The sequence below is a fragment of the Anabrus simplex genome, chromosome 11, assembly GCF_040414725.1.
Source record: "Anabrus simplex isolate iqAnaSimp1 chromosome 11, ASM4041472v1, whole genome shotgun sequence".
NCBI lineage: Eukaryota > Metazoa > Arthropoda > Insecta > Orthoptera > Tettigoniidae > Anabrus > Anabrus simplex.
In genome coordinates, this window is record NC_090275.1 from 74627830 (window position 1) to 74644132 (window position 16303).

At 38.4% G+C, this 16303-nt stretch overlaps 1 protein-coding gene across 3 annotated transcripts in view; it reads right to left on the bottom strand.

Annotated features, from left to right (window-relative positions):
- The window catches only part of LOC136883054 (uncharacterized), a 76214-nt gene that overhangs the window by 3958 nt on the left and 55953 nt on the right, over positions 1-16303 (bottom strand). For all 3 annotated transcript variants that reach the window (XM_067155197.2, XM_067155198.2, XM_068229584.1), the window contains exons 3-5: positions 13117-13213; positions 5909-6006; positions 4007-4160 (exon numbers count right to left, since the gene is read on the bottom strand). In XM_067155197.2, the coding sequence (XP_067011298.1) occupies positions 4007-4160; positions 5909-6006; positions 13117-13213 (349 nt within the window). The remainder of the gene's footprint in view (positions 1-4006; positions 4161-5908; positions 6007-13116; positions 13214-16303) is intronic.

Below are 16303 nucleotides of genomic sequence, written 5' to 3' on the forward strand. Positions count from 1 at the left end.
ATACGAGGTAGGGTGGTGTTGAATGAGCTTCCACCATTGTTGTCTGTCCAGAAATTTAAAACTGAAGCAAGAATTATGTTGTTGTTGTTTGTTTGTTTGTTTGTTTGTTTGTTTGTTTGTTTGTTTGTTTGTTTGTTTGTTTGTTGGGTATTCAGCCCGAAGGCTGGTTGGATCCTCAACAGGTTCACCATTAGCTGTCATAGATGACCTAGGTGTCACTGAAGAGGCATACTAGGGAAATGAGAAGTGAGGTAGTTTCCCGTTGCTTTCCTCACTGAGCCAGAAGTTGCTATTGCACATCAGTCTGCCAAGCCCACTGAAATGCCTGCACCAACTGACCCTATGAGCAACATTTTCACACCATTCATAGCAGGGACTGGCTGCATAAGGAGTGGCATTACTAGCATAACTCATACCTCAGCCACTTTCATATTGTCAAAGCCAAGGAAGAGACTGAGACAGGTTAATGAAAGTAACAATTTTATTCTAGCCCATACCAGAAGACATAGTGCACTGTAAACACTACATCTTGCCAGCAAAGGCATAAGAATTATGTTATAAATATTAAAATGTTCTTATTTAGGAAAAGTTCATACTCAACTACAATATGTACATGTCAATTTTTAGCTATCTACTGAAGAGATCGATCCAATTAGGACTGAAACATGAATAGATGTGATAAATGTGAAATGTAAGTTTTTAAAATTCACATTAACCATAACGTATTGAATAAGGAGGACACTGTTCAATAATAAATCATTGTTATAGTGATTTAAAGAATATTAGTTAACATAGCAGCCCTCCCGCTATTCTAAAATTTCTGCCAGTATTGTGAACTGAACCCAGGCCCCTGAGAACGGCAACTAATAGTGCTAAAAGTTATATTATGGAGGCAGACATGAGATATGGTACTACTGTACTGTAACTATGATATGCATTATATCAACAGCTTAAAAAAATATATATATTTATACACAAGTAATGTTTTCATGTAGGCTACCAGTAACTTATCAGATAGTTTCTAAATTTTTACTCTAAAAATGGTTATACATTTACTATCCTAAATTTCACTTATCCAAAATGGTGACCGCCCCCTTTATTTCAGTTAACAGAAATCTTAATGCAGTTATGAAATAGAAAAACAAATGGAGGATCAAATGGAGGGTAGGAATGAACACAGGAGATAAACAAGTTGGAAAATCAATCAATCAATCAATCAATCAATCAATCAATCAATCAATCAATCAATCAATCAATCAATCAATTTAGGGCAGTCGCCTGGGCAAATTCCCTATTAGTTGAGTCTTTTCTTAAATAATTTCAGAGAATTTGGAAATTTATTGAACACCTCCTTCAGTAAATTATATCAATCCCTAAGCCCTCTTCCTAAATTTGCCCATATAGCAATTGAGGCTTTCACGGCCGACGTTACAAATCATGCCAGTGTTTTCCGGGCTTGTAGGCCATGGTCTAGGAGCATGTGACAGTCCTGCTGTTTCACAAAAGACTGCGCTCAGCATTATCAAGGAGTGGCTGGCAGCTAAAGCCTCTCTGCCTTATGTTGGGAAAACAACTGACAGAATAGGGAGGCTGCAGTAGTCTCATGGGCTGAAAACCATATATAGGCCAACGAAGAAAATCCAGGAACTAGTTAGGTCTGCCAAAGATGAGCGCCATCCTCTCTCCACAACAGGTGTCTACAAGATCCCGTGCAGCTGCGGCCAGGTGTACATTGGCACTACAAAACACAGCATCCCCACACAACTGAAGGAGCTCAACAGACATACCTGGCTGGGACAAGCAGATAGATCACCACTCGCTGAACACTCACTGCTAGCAGGCCATGTCATACAGTACAGCGACACCAAAATACAGTCAGCTACTGTGTCTTATCATGCCCAGCTAAAAAGGGAAGCCACTGAAATCCTGAAGGACACGACGGCTGAGGCAGAACAGAAAAAGGAACGGGTGATCAGTTGCCTGTCTCCGTAAAGGCAGGTCAACATACATCGGGCTCCTCGATACTTCCAACTGTTGACTCTCGAACAGCCAATCAGGGCCGTCCCTCCAGCATGGGAGACCAATAGGCGAGCAGCACGCCATAGCCTGCACTATATAGTGAGGTGGAATACAAAACCACTTCATTCCACTGTGAGCTTCGCTGCTATCGAAGTCAGTTGGAACTCTTGATAATGCTGAACGCAGTCTTCGGTGAAATGTCGGGATCATCACATGCTCTTGGATCACGGCCTCCAAGCCCAGAAAACACTGACATGATTTAAATATTTGCCCAATTTATCCTCTTGAATTCCAACTTCACATTGTGATCTTTCCTCCTTTTAAAAATACCACTCAAACTTATAAGTAGACTTAATGCCATCCCATACTATCTCTCCACTGACAGCTTGGAATATACAACTTACTGCAAGTTATAAACTTCATATTCATGATACATATTGATCATTATCGAACTGTCATTTCCTCCCCATTGAAGTTAGATACAACTTAGTCGAGCAGTTCATATCTCTCTCTCTCTCTCTCTCTCTCTCTCTCCCAAGTCTTCCCAGCACAAATTCTCCAACATTTTGGGAATGCTACTCTTTTGTTGGAAATCGCCCAGAACAAATCAAACTGCTTTTCTTTGTATTCTTTCCAGTCCTCGAATCAAGTAATCTTGGTGAGGGTAACATACAATGGAATCGTATTCTAACTGTGATCTTACCAGAGACTTGTATGTCCTCTCCTTTACATCCTTGCCATACTCCCATAACCATATGAAGAGATCTGTAACATTTATTTACAATTCCGTTTATGTGATTACCCCAATGAAGATCTCTCCTTATATCAGCATCTTGGTACTTACAGTGATCCCCATGAGGGATTGCCCCATCAATACAGTAATTAAAACTGAGAGGATGTACATCTCACAACATTGTCGGGGTCTTTTTGAAGTCCCTTTCAGTCTTGTATCTTAATTATTACTCTACATAGTGTAATATCATCTAAAAAAAGCCTTATCTATGATTCCAGTTCTTTACTTGTATCATATACATATACAAACAACAAGCCCGCCTGGTGACCATGATCATTAAGGCGTTGAAGTCTAAAACTGTCAGACAGCATGGTTAGCCGGTTCGAGTTCTGTTGGTCAACAACATTTCACCATCAGAATATTGGCCGGCAGGGTAGGGGAGGTGGTGGTATACAATTTATAATCACTAGATTGCGTGCCAAAAGCCTGGATTAAATTCCAAACCTCTCCCAAGAGCTCAGATGGAGTGAGGGCATATGACAGTTGATGCTGATTCATCCGGTAGATAGGGACGTTAAGTCTTGAGCAGACCCCTTGGGGCTATTTGACAGGAGTAGGCTATGTGCCGACACCAGGTTTTACCCTCTCCCTACTATCATATATCATGTCATTTATTTCATCTCATAACTCCTCTGATAAGGCTGACATCAGGAAGGGCATCCAGACATAAAAACCAGGCACGACAGATTCATCTCACCTCATACCCGACCCCGTAGAGAAATGGGACAGAGGTTGGACAAGCAAAAAATCATATATACAAACAACAGTAAATGCTCCAGTGTGTCACAGTAATTGGCAGCATCCACTGTCACTCCCCTGGTGAGGAAATCATCCACCTCAACGATCTTTCCCAAAGTCCCAACCTGGCACCCAGTGATTTCCATCTCTTCAGACTGCTGAAGAAGAAGCACCTGGGTATCAAGCAATTCAATGATAATATGGCTGTTCAGAATGCCGTCATGGTATGGCTTCAGGGACTGGACACAAATTTCTTGCACACTGGCATTCATGCCTTCGTAGCGTACTGTTGGAGCAAGTGTTAGGACAAGAATGATAACTACGCTGAGTAGTAATGCGTAATACTACTTATATTCTGTACCCTAAAATAAAGATTCTCCCTGAGAGCTCTTGTTACCTTCTTTTCGAAGCGCTTACGTGATTTCACTTTATTTCACTACATATCATTTTACTTACCTATCATCAACAACCCAAACACTATGCTGAGGGCTCCATAAAGAGGCGACATATAGATGAAGAATAATGTTGCCACTGTAATAACTACTCCCAGACATAACGGCAGAGAGGCACCGCAGAGAACCATCCATGGTACCATGCACTTGCTCCTGTCCTGGAAAGATTTAATGAGCATATTAATATTATGTATAGCAGAAATAATTACAGAATAGCCTAAACTAAGCAAGAGTTTGATGCTATAAATGGTCATATTAAGGGGAAAAACAATAGGATTATTAGGGTTTCATAAGGGAAATAAAGGAGAGATCCAATTATTTGAATAATAAAAGTATCAGCAAAGGAAAGCGAAAGGCCATGAAAGATAGGAAATGAAATATTGTGAGCTTCACAAAGTGAATACAGTGGAACCCTGATTATCCAAAGTAAAGAGGATGATGCCAACTTGAATAAATGAAAACTCAGATAATATGGACAGCTTAACGAACTAAGAAGTGATATTTGAAGCCAATTATTTTCAATTTTGACTCAGTTAATTTATAACTGTCATGTTCTTAACTCTGTCAAAACTAATTCTGAATAATATATTTAGAAAATACCTAAAAAAGAAAACATACAATAACAGAATTATACCTGAAAAAGAACTTTTGTAATTTTATTAAGTTTTTCTTTTTCAGGTAGTTCTAAATTGATTTATTCATAAATTAGTTTTGACAGACTGAGGAACATAACAGTAATAAATAAATAAATAAATAAATAAATAAATAAATAAATAAATAAATAAATAAATAATCGTCAGCTGCTACTCATTTCTGAGCATACATTTTTCTTCTGCAATTCTTCTTAACCCTTTATAGGGCGTAAGGTCCTCTGGCAACTTATAATTTTTTTTGTGTGTGTTTTCATGACATAATACAATGCATGCTGCTGTTAGACTTTGATTTTACAATTATTTATGACCATTTGATCAGTCAAAATGGGTGGTACATTATTGTACCACTGCCTTATAAAGGTCATGTAAAATCTTAAGTGGGCATGGTACAATAATGTACCACCTCATTTTCATGAAAATATTACAGTAGATTACGAGTTCTTTATCACATATGTGACAAAATAAGTCAAACATCATGACTCATTATTATATCATTTTATTGAAAAATATCAAACAATTTTCAAGCAGAATTTTCATTTATGCATTGATTTTGTACTTTACATAGCATACTGTACTAAACTGTGAACCCTTACTGTTTCATCTTATGTAAGAGAATAAAACATGACTTACATAGTGCTACAAATAACTTATATTTGGGAAGTATGATCAGGGAAGATATGTATTACACAGCAGAAAGTAAGAAAAGAATTGCCATGGCAAAAGAAGGTTTCAAGAGAAAATTGAAATTACTTTGTGGGCCACTAAACAAAGATTTGGAGAAAAGACTTACCAAGTGTAGATCTGGAGTATTGCGCTGTATAGTGTGGAGACTTGGATGGTACGAAAGAAAGACGAAAGAAGATTGGAGGTACTAGAGATATGGATATGGAGGAAATGGGAAACGGGAAGACCGGGTAAGAAAGAAATGAAGAGTTAGAGAAGAACGAACTATGTTACAAATCATTAGGAGAAAAATGAACTGGATTGGACAATGTTTGAGGAGGGACTGTTTACTAAAAGAAGGAATGGTGAAAGGCAAAAGAAGAAGAGGAAGAAAAATATATCAAATGCTGAACAACATCAAAGGAAATAAATATTCGGACATGAAAAACTTGGCTATGGAGAGGCAAAAGTGGAAGAGGTTTATCACATGACAAGATCTGCCGAAAGGCAGAATACCTGAATGAATGAAAAATCTAATCCATCCACAATAAATATGGCAGCTAGTGAAGAAATAAGCATGGATATCTTACCTTAAAAGCACCATAAAAGAGTAGAGCACTGACCATGAACCACACTGTTGCCAGTGTTCCCAGCATGATCAAAGCAATTATTTTCAGCTGGTCTCGGTCTGGAGGGGAAAGAAAGAAAACATATTAGGATTTCAAAGGCTAGTTGTTACTATAATCATCAAAAAATGTTTTGCATAATGGTTGTTCATCTTGACTCGTGACTAGGGATTATGGGACAAATTATTAAAAAATAGAGTACTTGATCAAGAACTTGTTCATGTCTGGAAAGAACATTGCACAACTATTACAGAAATAATTTTGGCTTGTTAAACAATGAGTGACGTTTTATCCCTCTGTGAGACATTTCAGTCAGAAACATGGGCACACCATCAATGTCCAGCAGAGTTCATACTCACCCTACCAAACCAAGGATCCAGTTGTCTGATTCTACTTATGGGAAGCAATCCTACTCATTGATGTCCTCTCGGTGCGGTGTTCTTCCTAGGACCTCTTTAATGGCCACACTGCCCTGCCGATTTTAGAGACCATTCAGCTAACATAACCTACATATTATTTGCTAGTTACATAATATTAAGCCGGCCCCACGGGGTAGGGGTAGCATGCCTGCCTTCATTCCCGGAGGCCCCGGGTTCGATTCCCGGCCAGGTCAGGAAATTTTACCTGGATCTGAGGGCTGGTTCGAGGTCCACTCAACCTACGTGATTACAATTGAGGAGCTATCTGATGGTGAGATGGCGGGCTCGGTCAAGGAGCCCAAAAATAATGGCCAAGAGGATTCGTCGTGCTGACCACACGACACCTCATAATCTGCAGGCCTTCGGGCTGAGCAGCAGTCACTTGGTAGACCATGGCCCTTCGGGGCTGTTGCACCATGGAGTTTGCTTTGGTTTGGTTTTTACATAATATTAGTACATATTATTCGAGTCAATGGGTGTTCCAAATCAGTATTTTTAAACTGTAAAACTGTCTGTTTAAATGATAAATCATTATTGTCAGCATAATTGCATTAATTCCATTGGAGTTTAAATGTTTAGCTTGACTATCACCTAGTGTCTTGTGCGAGCGGTGCCTGAATTAGCACGGAAACGCGTGCAAGCACTCGATTCCGCATGATGTCACAAATCCGTATGGCACTCTGCAGCAGTCGAGTGGTGACCCAGTGTTACAGGATTATGAACGAGCAGTAGAACACTCTTTCTCTTACTGTTCCCTCAATTCTGAGGATTGTGATCTGCAAGAAGGCTGTTGTTCAGTTGCCTTCGTTTCTTGCGATCCTCGGCCAGACATGTTGCACCGAAGATGTTCAATCGTGTTATACTCGTCCAAGACTCTTGCAGGGAACACTTCCAAGAATGATCAGTTTTTCTATGCTGTCATTTCCATGTCAGAGTCCGGCTCCATGGCTAAATGGTTAGCGTGCTGGCCTTTGATCACAGGGGTCCCGGGTTCGATTCTCAGCAGGGTCGGGAATTTTAACCATCATTGGTTAATTTTGCTGGCATAGGGGCTGGGTGTATGTGTCGTCTTCATCATCATTTCATCTTCATTGTGATGCGCAGGTCACCTACGGTTGTCAAATCAAAAGACCTGCACCTGGCGAGCCGAATATGTCCTCAGACACTCCCGGCACTAAAAGCCATACGTCATTTCATTTTTTTCCCATATTACATAGTGTGTCCAAAGAAATTTGCTTTACATTGCACCGATTCAGATCGGTCTTATGGTGGCAATGTGACAGGAAAGGTCTAGGAATGGGAAGGAAGCAGCTGCGGCCTTAATTAAGACACTGCCCCAGCATTTGGCTGGTATGAAAATAGGAAACCACAAAGAACTATCTTCAGGGCTGCCGACACAGTGGGGTTCAAACCCACTATCTCCCTGATGCAAGCTCACAGCTGCGCGCCCCTAACCGCACAGCCAACTCATCTGGTTTATTGACAGAAAATGTTTTCTTAATATTATAAGAAGTGAAGGGACAAAACTTAAAATCGGGCACTAAGCTATGGTTAATGTCCATATCACCATCAGAATCTTGAAGGACCTTATGAATTTTCCTTAGTTTCTTAAGTCCATTAATTTTTGCAAGGTTGTTTCTGCCATTTTCTGCTTCACATCATTCCTATATTTTCTACTAGCTGCATCTACACTTTGATAACAGCATCAAATTTCCAGAAAACCCTATGTTTCCAGTTGCTTGACGCTATGCACAGACTATGAAAACTTCATTTGTTGCTTTCTTTTGTTGTTTCTTAAACTGCTAGCAGCCACAAGAAATTATAAATATGCACTAAATATGCTCTTAACATAGAAATATACACAAACCTTGAAAATATGCATGAACCAACATTCTGTTGTCAGCACTGACCCAGATAATCTCATTTCTGCTTCCCAGTGCTATCAGGAGCGTAGGCTTCAACACTCATTGAGGGACAATCTTGACAGATCTTCAATTTAGATGTGGGAACTGTAGGACGAGAAGAAAGCTGGATAAACACAGGAAAAGGGAAGAGACATGGGCTGAGAAGAAATGGTTTTAGAAGAACTGGGTTTGATGAAGAGTGTGCCAAGCTATTTGATGACTTACATCAAAACTTTTCATTCCCTACCCTGAAGGGGTGGGGTGGGCCACCTAGACGGGTACACCCTCTATCTGGCCAAGAAATGCGGCTTGTTTGATGATGGGAGTGTATGAAGATGGGGAGATTTTCCTTTTCCTTTTGTGTTTTCTTTCTATTTCTCCCTGTTATCACACTCACCTGTCACCACGTTTATCCTATTATGCGTTTCTTTTGGTGCTCATGTCTATGGCCCATATTTGTATGCAATATCAAAGTGAAAAATATGTACATAAACATGTAATAAATATCAGTGAAATATGAAATTTAATATGTACTATTCATAAAATATGCATTAAATTTTAAAAAAAAATGATAGTACATTCTTTTTGTTATGATTTAGGGTGAAGACAATCCAGACCGAACACACGGTGTTTGTAAACTGTGCTACAGCAGCTGCCTCAGCGCAACTTACGGCGTGCACAGCCGCTCTGCTTTAAGCGTGTATACAATCATATATGTAATGTACTGGAAGTGTCATCCTTCATCATGAGAGACTTCATAATAAACACCATTAGGATTTACAGCTAGAGTTAACTGTTCACACGACCATTAAGATGAAACTAGGTCTCATCCGAAAAGAACACAAGCTGTGGGTTAAATAAATGATCATTCAATGATGCAAGATATCACTCACAACATCTCACTCTTGTAGCTACCTCAGAAGGTTTTTAAACAATGGGGCTGTGTATTGCTCGATTGTTCTCTAATTTTGACAGCTGGGCTGAGTGGTTCAGACAGTTGAGGTGCTGGCCTTCTGACCCCAACTTGGCTGGTTCAATCCTGGCTCAGTTCAGTGGTATTTGAAGGTGCTCAAATATGTCAGCCTCGTGTCAACGGATTTACTGACACGTAAAAGAACTCCTGCGGGACAAAATTCTGGCACCTTGGCATCTCCAAAAGCCGTAAAGTAGTCGGTGGGACGTAAATCAAATAACATTATTATTATTATTTTTAATTTTGACAGTATTAAATAATCAAATTAAAGGTATAATCAAAATACTTCAGATATTAAAAAATAATGTTATGCACTGTAAATCCCAGAATATATTACACAATGTATTGTTGTAGCTAATATCCTGTTGCCTTCATGTCCTGAAAAGGAAAAGAATATTACTAAATAAAGTTAATATAAAATCTGTCTTTAAACTCCTATGAAGTAACACAAGTAGTATGGTAACTTTGTTATCGTTATGTGCATTGTGTCACCAAGTACAGTACTTTTCCAAGTTTTCCACTGTGATGTTTTGGTGCTAATCTGATAAAATTCTCTGTAGGCTGAAAGAGACCGTTCATCATCGCAGAAAGTCACCGGTGCATATTTCAAAAGATAAATCTGGCTCCATGGCTGAATGGTTAGTGTGCAGACCTTAGGTCACAGGGTCCCGGGTTCGATTTCCGGCAGGGTGGGGAATTTTAATAATCATTGATTAATTTCACTGGCACGGGGACTGGGGGTATCGTCTTCATCATCGGACACTCCTGGCACTAAACGCTATTTAATTTAAAAGATAAAACTAGTTGGATGAAATATCTTTGGAGGGGGGTGGGGCTCTTCTTGTTCTCCACTAATGATCTTGCAAACAAATAGAGAACATGAATAACCTAGATTTTGTTTCAAGACTGCATGGAGTTTGTTAGAAACTCTGACCAAGGATTAGTGCTGCTGTATACAGTTGAGAAACTTGGACCTACTGTATTTCACAGACAAAGGGTTAGAAATCCCAATTTTATTATTGCACAATGTGCAAAATACAAACACTATATTACATTACTTTGGTCCTAGTTTTGATATAGATATTTGTCTTTTACTGCGAATATTTGCATGATATCATTCACAGTGTTCATTCCACAATTCACACACACAATTTTCATTTGGGTGACGAAAACTTTTATATTGACTGAACTTGTGATGAAAACCATGTGTTGCATAACGTGTTATTACATGTCGAAGCTCATAATTTCCTTGTTTCCAATCATCCGTCATTATAGCACCTGTTGAATAAAAATCGTTACAGATATAGTGCGTTTTTCTATGAGAATTTGGAATGTGTTCTTGCAGGTCTTAGTGTTTGGCAGGTGTATCTGCATTCTGATGTCTTCTATAAAGGAGGTTTCTTTTAGTAAGACATAACGGGCATCAAATCGAAAGACCTGCACCAAGCCTCTCCGGAGGCCACATGTCATTATTATTATTATTATATAGTAAGACATAGGTCAGTCTGATGGTGCTGTCTTCGTGATACCCAGGATTAGATTCATATAATGAGCTTTTACTTTCTCTGGCATTATCAAGTCGTTAATTTTAAGTTTATCGCAGATTATATGGATCCCATAAGTTGCTATTGGAGCTATAGCTGATTTAAAAAGTATCATTGCTGTTCTTGTTGAAAGTTTTTGTGGTTCTTGAATGTTGTAAATTGCTTTTATTGCTGATGTTGTTCTTTCTTTGACATGATTGTCAAAAGATGCCAATGTTGTATGAAGAGTAACTCTGAGATATTTGAATTTCGGTACTACTTCTAGATGTTTTTATTTTTAAGGGTCAATGTATCTTTTGGAGAGTTTACCACCTCTTCTGAAAGTCATTTGTTTAGTTTTGTCATGATTTATTTGTAAGTCGCGTTCTAGGGCCCGTGAAGCGAGTCCGATTAGTACCTTCTGGAGCTCTTCTCTATCTTCTGAACCTATTACCATATCATCTGCATAGAGCAGAAGTATTGCTGAACTGTCCTTAATGATATTTGTAATGTCTGCTGTCATGATATTGAACAGTAATGGGCTAATTGGATCTCCTTGTGGAACACCATTAGTTTGAATTAGACTCTTGGATAAGATATTTGGATGAAATTGTATTTTAAGATGTCTGAAAGTATTTTCATTATTTGCTGTGCTTTACCAATCAACAGACTGAGTTTTCCCAATTTTAAAGGCATGTTAAAGTTAACTCAAGCAACTGAAATATATTCTATTTGAGAGATGAAATTCACTAATTATTTTACTACAGTCTGACAATTAAATGAGCTGACACAATGTTTAATTTTTTTTAATAATTACCTAGATATGTACAAAAATGATACATTCTTCACCTAATATGTAATATTACTAAGAATATGCAAAAATATGTAAAATGACACATAAGTATAACCATATCAGTACCACAACTTGCCAACATTTTCAGTTGTCTACAAGTAAAGGAATGGAGTATGTACAGTAATTATAAGGGGCAGTCAAATGAAAACTGAACATCTGCTACAACATGACCAAGGAATGGTTTTATTCAAAAATAATTACCAAAAGCATTAAAACATTTATCCCACTGGGGGACGAAACGATCCATTCCAGTTTTGTACAAAGAGGTAGGTCGCTGACGGATCCGCAACTGCACCCACTCTTGCACTTCCTCGTCCAAATACAACCGATGTCCATGAATGTCTTTATTCAGGTCGCCAAAAAAGTGAAAAATCACAAGGTGAAAGATCCGGGTTGTTTGGAGAATGTTGAAGTGTTTCCCAACCATATCACTCAAGCGTAGCCTTTGCCAGATTGGAAGTACAAGGACGAGCATTATTGTCCAACAGGATAACTCTGTCCAACAGAATTCCAGGGCATTTTTGACTTTATGGCGCATCGCAGTTTCTGCAAAGTGTCTCCATAGCGCTGTGCATTGATTGTGGTTCCACGCTCGAGGAAGTCCACAAGCAGAAGACCCTGCAGTCAAAGAAGGAAGTCATCATGACATTACCAAAACTTGTGTGAACAGCTTTGGATATCTTTGGTGGGGGACAATTGCGATGTTTCCATTATAGGCTTTGCCATTTGCTCTTGGGCTAGAAATGGTGGCACCACGATACAGGACAAAAACGCATACTCTTCCTCATGGTACCACTGCAGATGACACACCATTCTGTCAATCTTTTGTCCCTCTGTCAGTTAATGTGGGACCCACTGCGCGCAAATTTTGCGGAAATGCAAGTGTTCTTTGATAGTGGCATGCACGAAGCCATGGCTAATGCCGATCTGAACAAGAATTTCTTTCTCCGTGATTCGCCTGTTTTCCTGTATAATGCCAACAATCCGCCTTGTAACATCAGGAGTAATGAATTGAAAGGCCTGTCCTGGATGCGCATCGTCTTGCAGTGATGTGCACTCTTCTCGGAATCTCCTATGCTAGTTGTGCACACTCGACATGGACATGCAGTGTTCACCTTATGCAGCAGACATGTGACTATGAGTTTCGCGTACTCCAGACACTCACCAGAAAACAAACCACATTTCTCTGCTCTTCTTTGCTTGCCTCCATTTCTGCAGGCAGACGAACACACTAGACCAGTCCGCGCACCAACAGCGACATAACCCAACTACTGCATGCACCTGTTAGTTGTCACTATGCAGTTCTCCTACCACAGCAACGGCAGTATCAATACATAACAACAGTGTTGCCACCTTTCACGCAGAATGTGTGTTACGGCATGTGTTCATTTTTCATTTAACTGCCCCTTATACAAAAGAATCTGGCCCCTACTCATGTCTTTCTACATACTGTATGACCTGACCTGTCAGTTTGTTCAGGAAGTAAATATTTCTCCCTACCTTCCATGGAAACATCCATCATCTTTAGCAAAGGTACGTACTTTGCAATGCGGTCGTATTGAGTGCAGAAGATGATAAAATTATTAACTGAGCCAACCTGTAACAATAAAGCAATGTTAGGAACACACAAGATAAAACAAAGTGAGAGATAGTGAGGAAAGAAGACACAACAGAAAGAGAAGACAAGGACAATCTCTATATCATCAATCCCAGTTCTACATCTGTTCTTTTCAGCAACTAATAAGGTCATTTCTGCTTTGCAGGCAGGCTTCAACACTCACTGAGGGGGCATCTTGACAAATCATCGGTCTTGATATGTGAAGTGTAGTATAAGAAGAAAACCAGACAGGGACAAGGAAAGGGAGAAGGCAAAAAGATAAAAATCAATACAGATGGTAAAAGACTAGAAACAGACTTATCCTAAAGCGATACACACATGCGCAGATTAAGTCTAATCCCCTTCTCCAGTCGTGCCTTGTGACTTTTTAAATCTTTGTGCTACAACTATAGTAACAAAAATAATAATAGCTCTCATCTGTTTCAGAGAGAAGTTTTAACATCACAACCACAAATCCAGTTTCATGCATTTTCAAATTTCTTACTGAATTGCCTTGTGTCTCAACTACTGGCTCCTGCACTTTTAGAGTTAGGTTTAAGTCGGGACTGGTCTACCTAACCATTTAATTGTATCTCCTAAAGCAGGGGTTTCCAAATAGCAGCCCACTAAGCCATATTCTGTGGCCTGCGAGACCTTTAAAAAATATATTTTAAGAAATGTGAAAAAAATTTACCAAAAAAAAAAAAAAATGAAAAAATTCATACCTTGTTCAGAAATGTATTAATTTGTATACCTTTTATAGACCCAAGTCAGAACTAATTCATTATTTAATATTATTTCCTACTTTTAAGTACTCAAATAATAATAATAATAATAATAATAATAATAATAATAATAATAATAATAATAATAATAATAATAATAATAATAATAATAATAATAATAATAATAATAATAATATCAGGAGGTACACCTCAACTCTGCTCATATAAAAGAAGCGCCTTAAGGAATGCTATCTCTCTTAACAAAACGTGAAACACCTATGGCATGAAGTGGGGACATTGACCAGAAGATGTACCATTGAAGTATTGAATAAATGTGTTATTTTGAAGTTGCCTAAACTGACTGGACTTATTTGTTTTGTTTTGGTTTACATCAAGAAGTTTAGACTTTTCTCCATAGATGTCATTACAAAAAACTGAGGTAATGCACTCTGGTGCAAGGTAAAGGAATTAATGAATTAAGGATGATTTTTGTTCTCATGTTTTCCAACTAAATTAATGTTAATTTATTTTGTTATTTCAAGGTTTGCAACGCCTCTTTCTCATTCCGCCAGTTTTTTAATCTGGCCAATCATGAATTTTCTGTAATTATTTTTCAGCCTTATGTAGGTTTTTGGTTAACCCAATAAAATTGAGAGGGTGTGTCCAGATTAGTCCAGAACCCTCTCGAACCGTCCCCTCGTGTATATAAGCTGCGGTCTTTCAGACTACCTTGTCTTTGGATCACCGAATTTCTGAGAGAGTGTGTGTTAAGACAGGAGGCTAATGAAGACGATGTGGATCAAGCGAAAGATGAACAAATGCCAGAATGTAAAGTGAGGCTTATCGTGGTCCCTAGTTGGCCAATTAGCGAAGTTGAATGAAGTTCGCCAGGCAGTTCATCACCCCAGGTAATGGCCACCAGTCATATCTCTCTGTAGCTACCTCCGCAAACTTACACGAAGGGAAGGTTCTAATTTCTAACTATGTAATCTCCTGTTTTCTAAAATGTAAACTTTCTTTTGGCTAATATAAAATTTCATAAATAATTACACTGTAAATCGGGGATAGAGAGTGTGTTTCCCTCTTGAGTTCCCCTTCAATTTAATTTGAGGTGACTATGATTTTGTAACCTTTTCTCTTTTCTGTAAAGTGTTAGAGTAACCTCCATTCTAGTCACCTTAGCAGGTTGGGATTAGCCTCTGCATCATCGGGCCGAGAGCCCAGTTAGGGTTTTTAATGTTCTAGGAGTGCAAGCGTACGCCTCCATTCATATTGTGTTCGGGCCAGTAATTTAACCTGTTCTTTCCACGAGGCCCAGTAGTTTGGGTAATAGATACCCCTGTGTAAAATTGTAACTTGTAGGTTTAGCCTAGAGAGGCTGGAAACTGTATGATTTTGTGTAATGTTGCCTTGAGTAGGCTGTAAGAAATTGGAAGCGCCGTCTCTTTGATTAATACTGGAGAGCATACAAGCTCTTTTCTGAGATTTCTGTAATATTGAGGGGTGCCTCTGGAAGGCTATAGATTTGTAACCTGTGAGGCAAAGTGCTCTTGAATTGGGAGATTTCTGTCCTTGTCTAAATAATACCACATTTGCAGAATTGTAAATTTGTAAACTAGAGGCTTTAAGCCCAAAAATTGTTAAATTCCCTATTCTTGGGTTTTCCAATTCTTGAAATTGTCATTGTACCTGTAACCTTGTTATTTCACTAAGTGAAAAGTTGTTAAATTTGTTTTTTGAAAAGAAATATAACCATTGTTTTAAAGTTTAATTTAATTTTTGATATCGTAGATAGACCCATTCAGGCCCACGCCTTCTTTCACCTTTTTTTCCTCCACGGAAACTCCATAATAATAATAATAATAATAATAATAATAATAATAATAATAATAATAATAATAATAATAATAATAATAATAATAATAATAATAATAATAATAATAATAATTTCAGACAAAAATGAGCCCTAACAAATGCCAGTGTTAGGTCTTAACTATTATAAAAATGGCTATGGGATCCGTACCAAATCTTGAAACTCTGACTGTAGGTAACAAGTAGGGCCTTCGTCTCCTAAGGTGAGGTTCACTGAGTAAAGTTATTTCTGCACTGACATTTTACAGCAGATAAAACAATGCCCACATTCACAACCAATGTGGGTATGCATAGACCCATTTCTTTGTGAAAAAATATTCATATTTTAGCGTAGAAAACATACAGTGCTATATACAGTTTGAGAACAGACAGTATGTAATGACTGTACTATAGAGAATTACAATTCTTTCCAGAAGAGAGCAGAGAAAAATGTGTTTCAACAACCAGTCCAAATTATTTCCAAATTATCAGTGTAACTTTATGAAAACTTAAG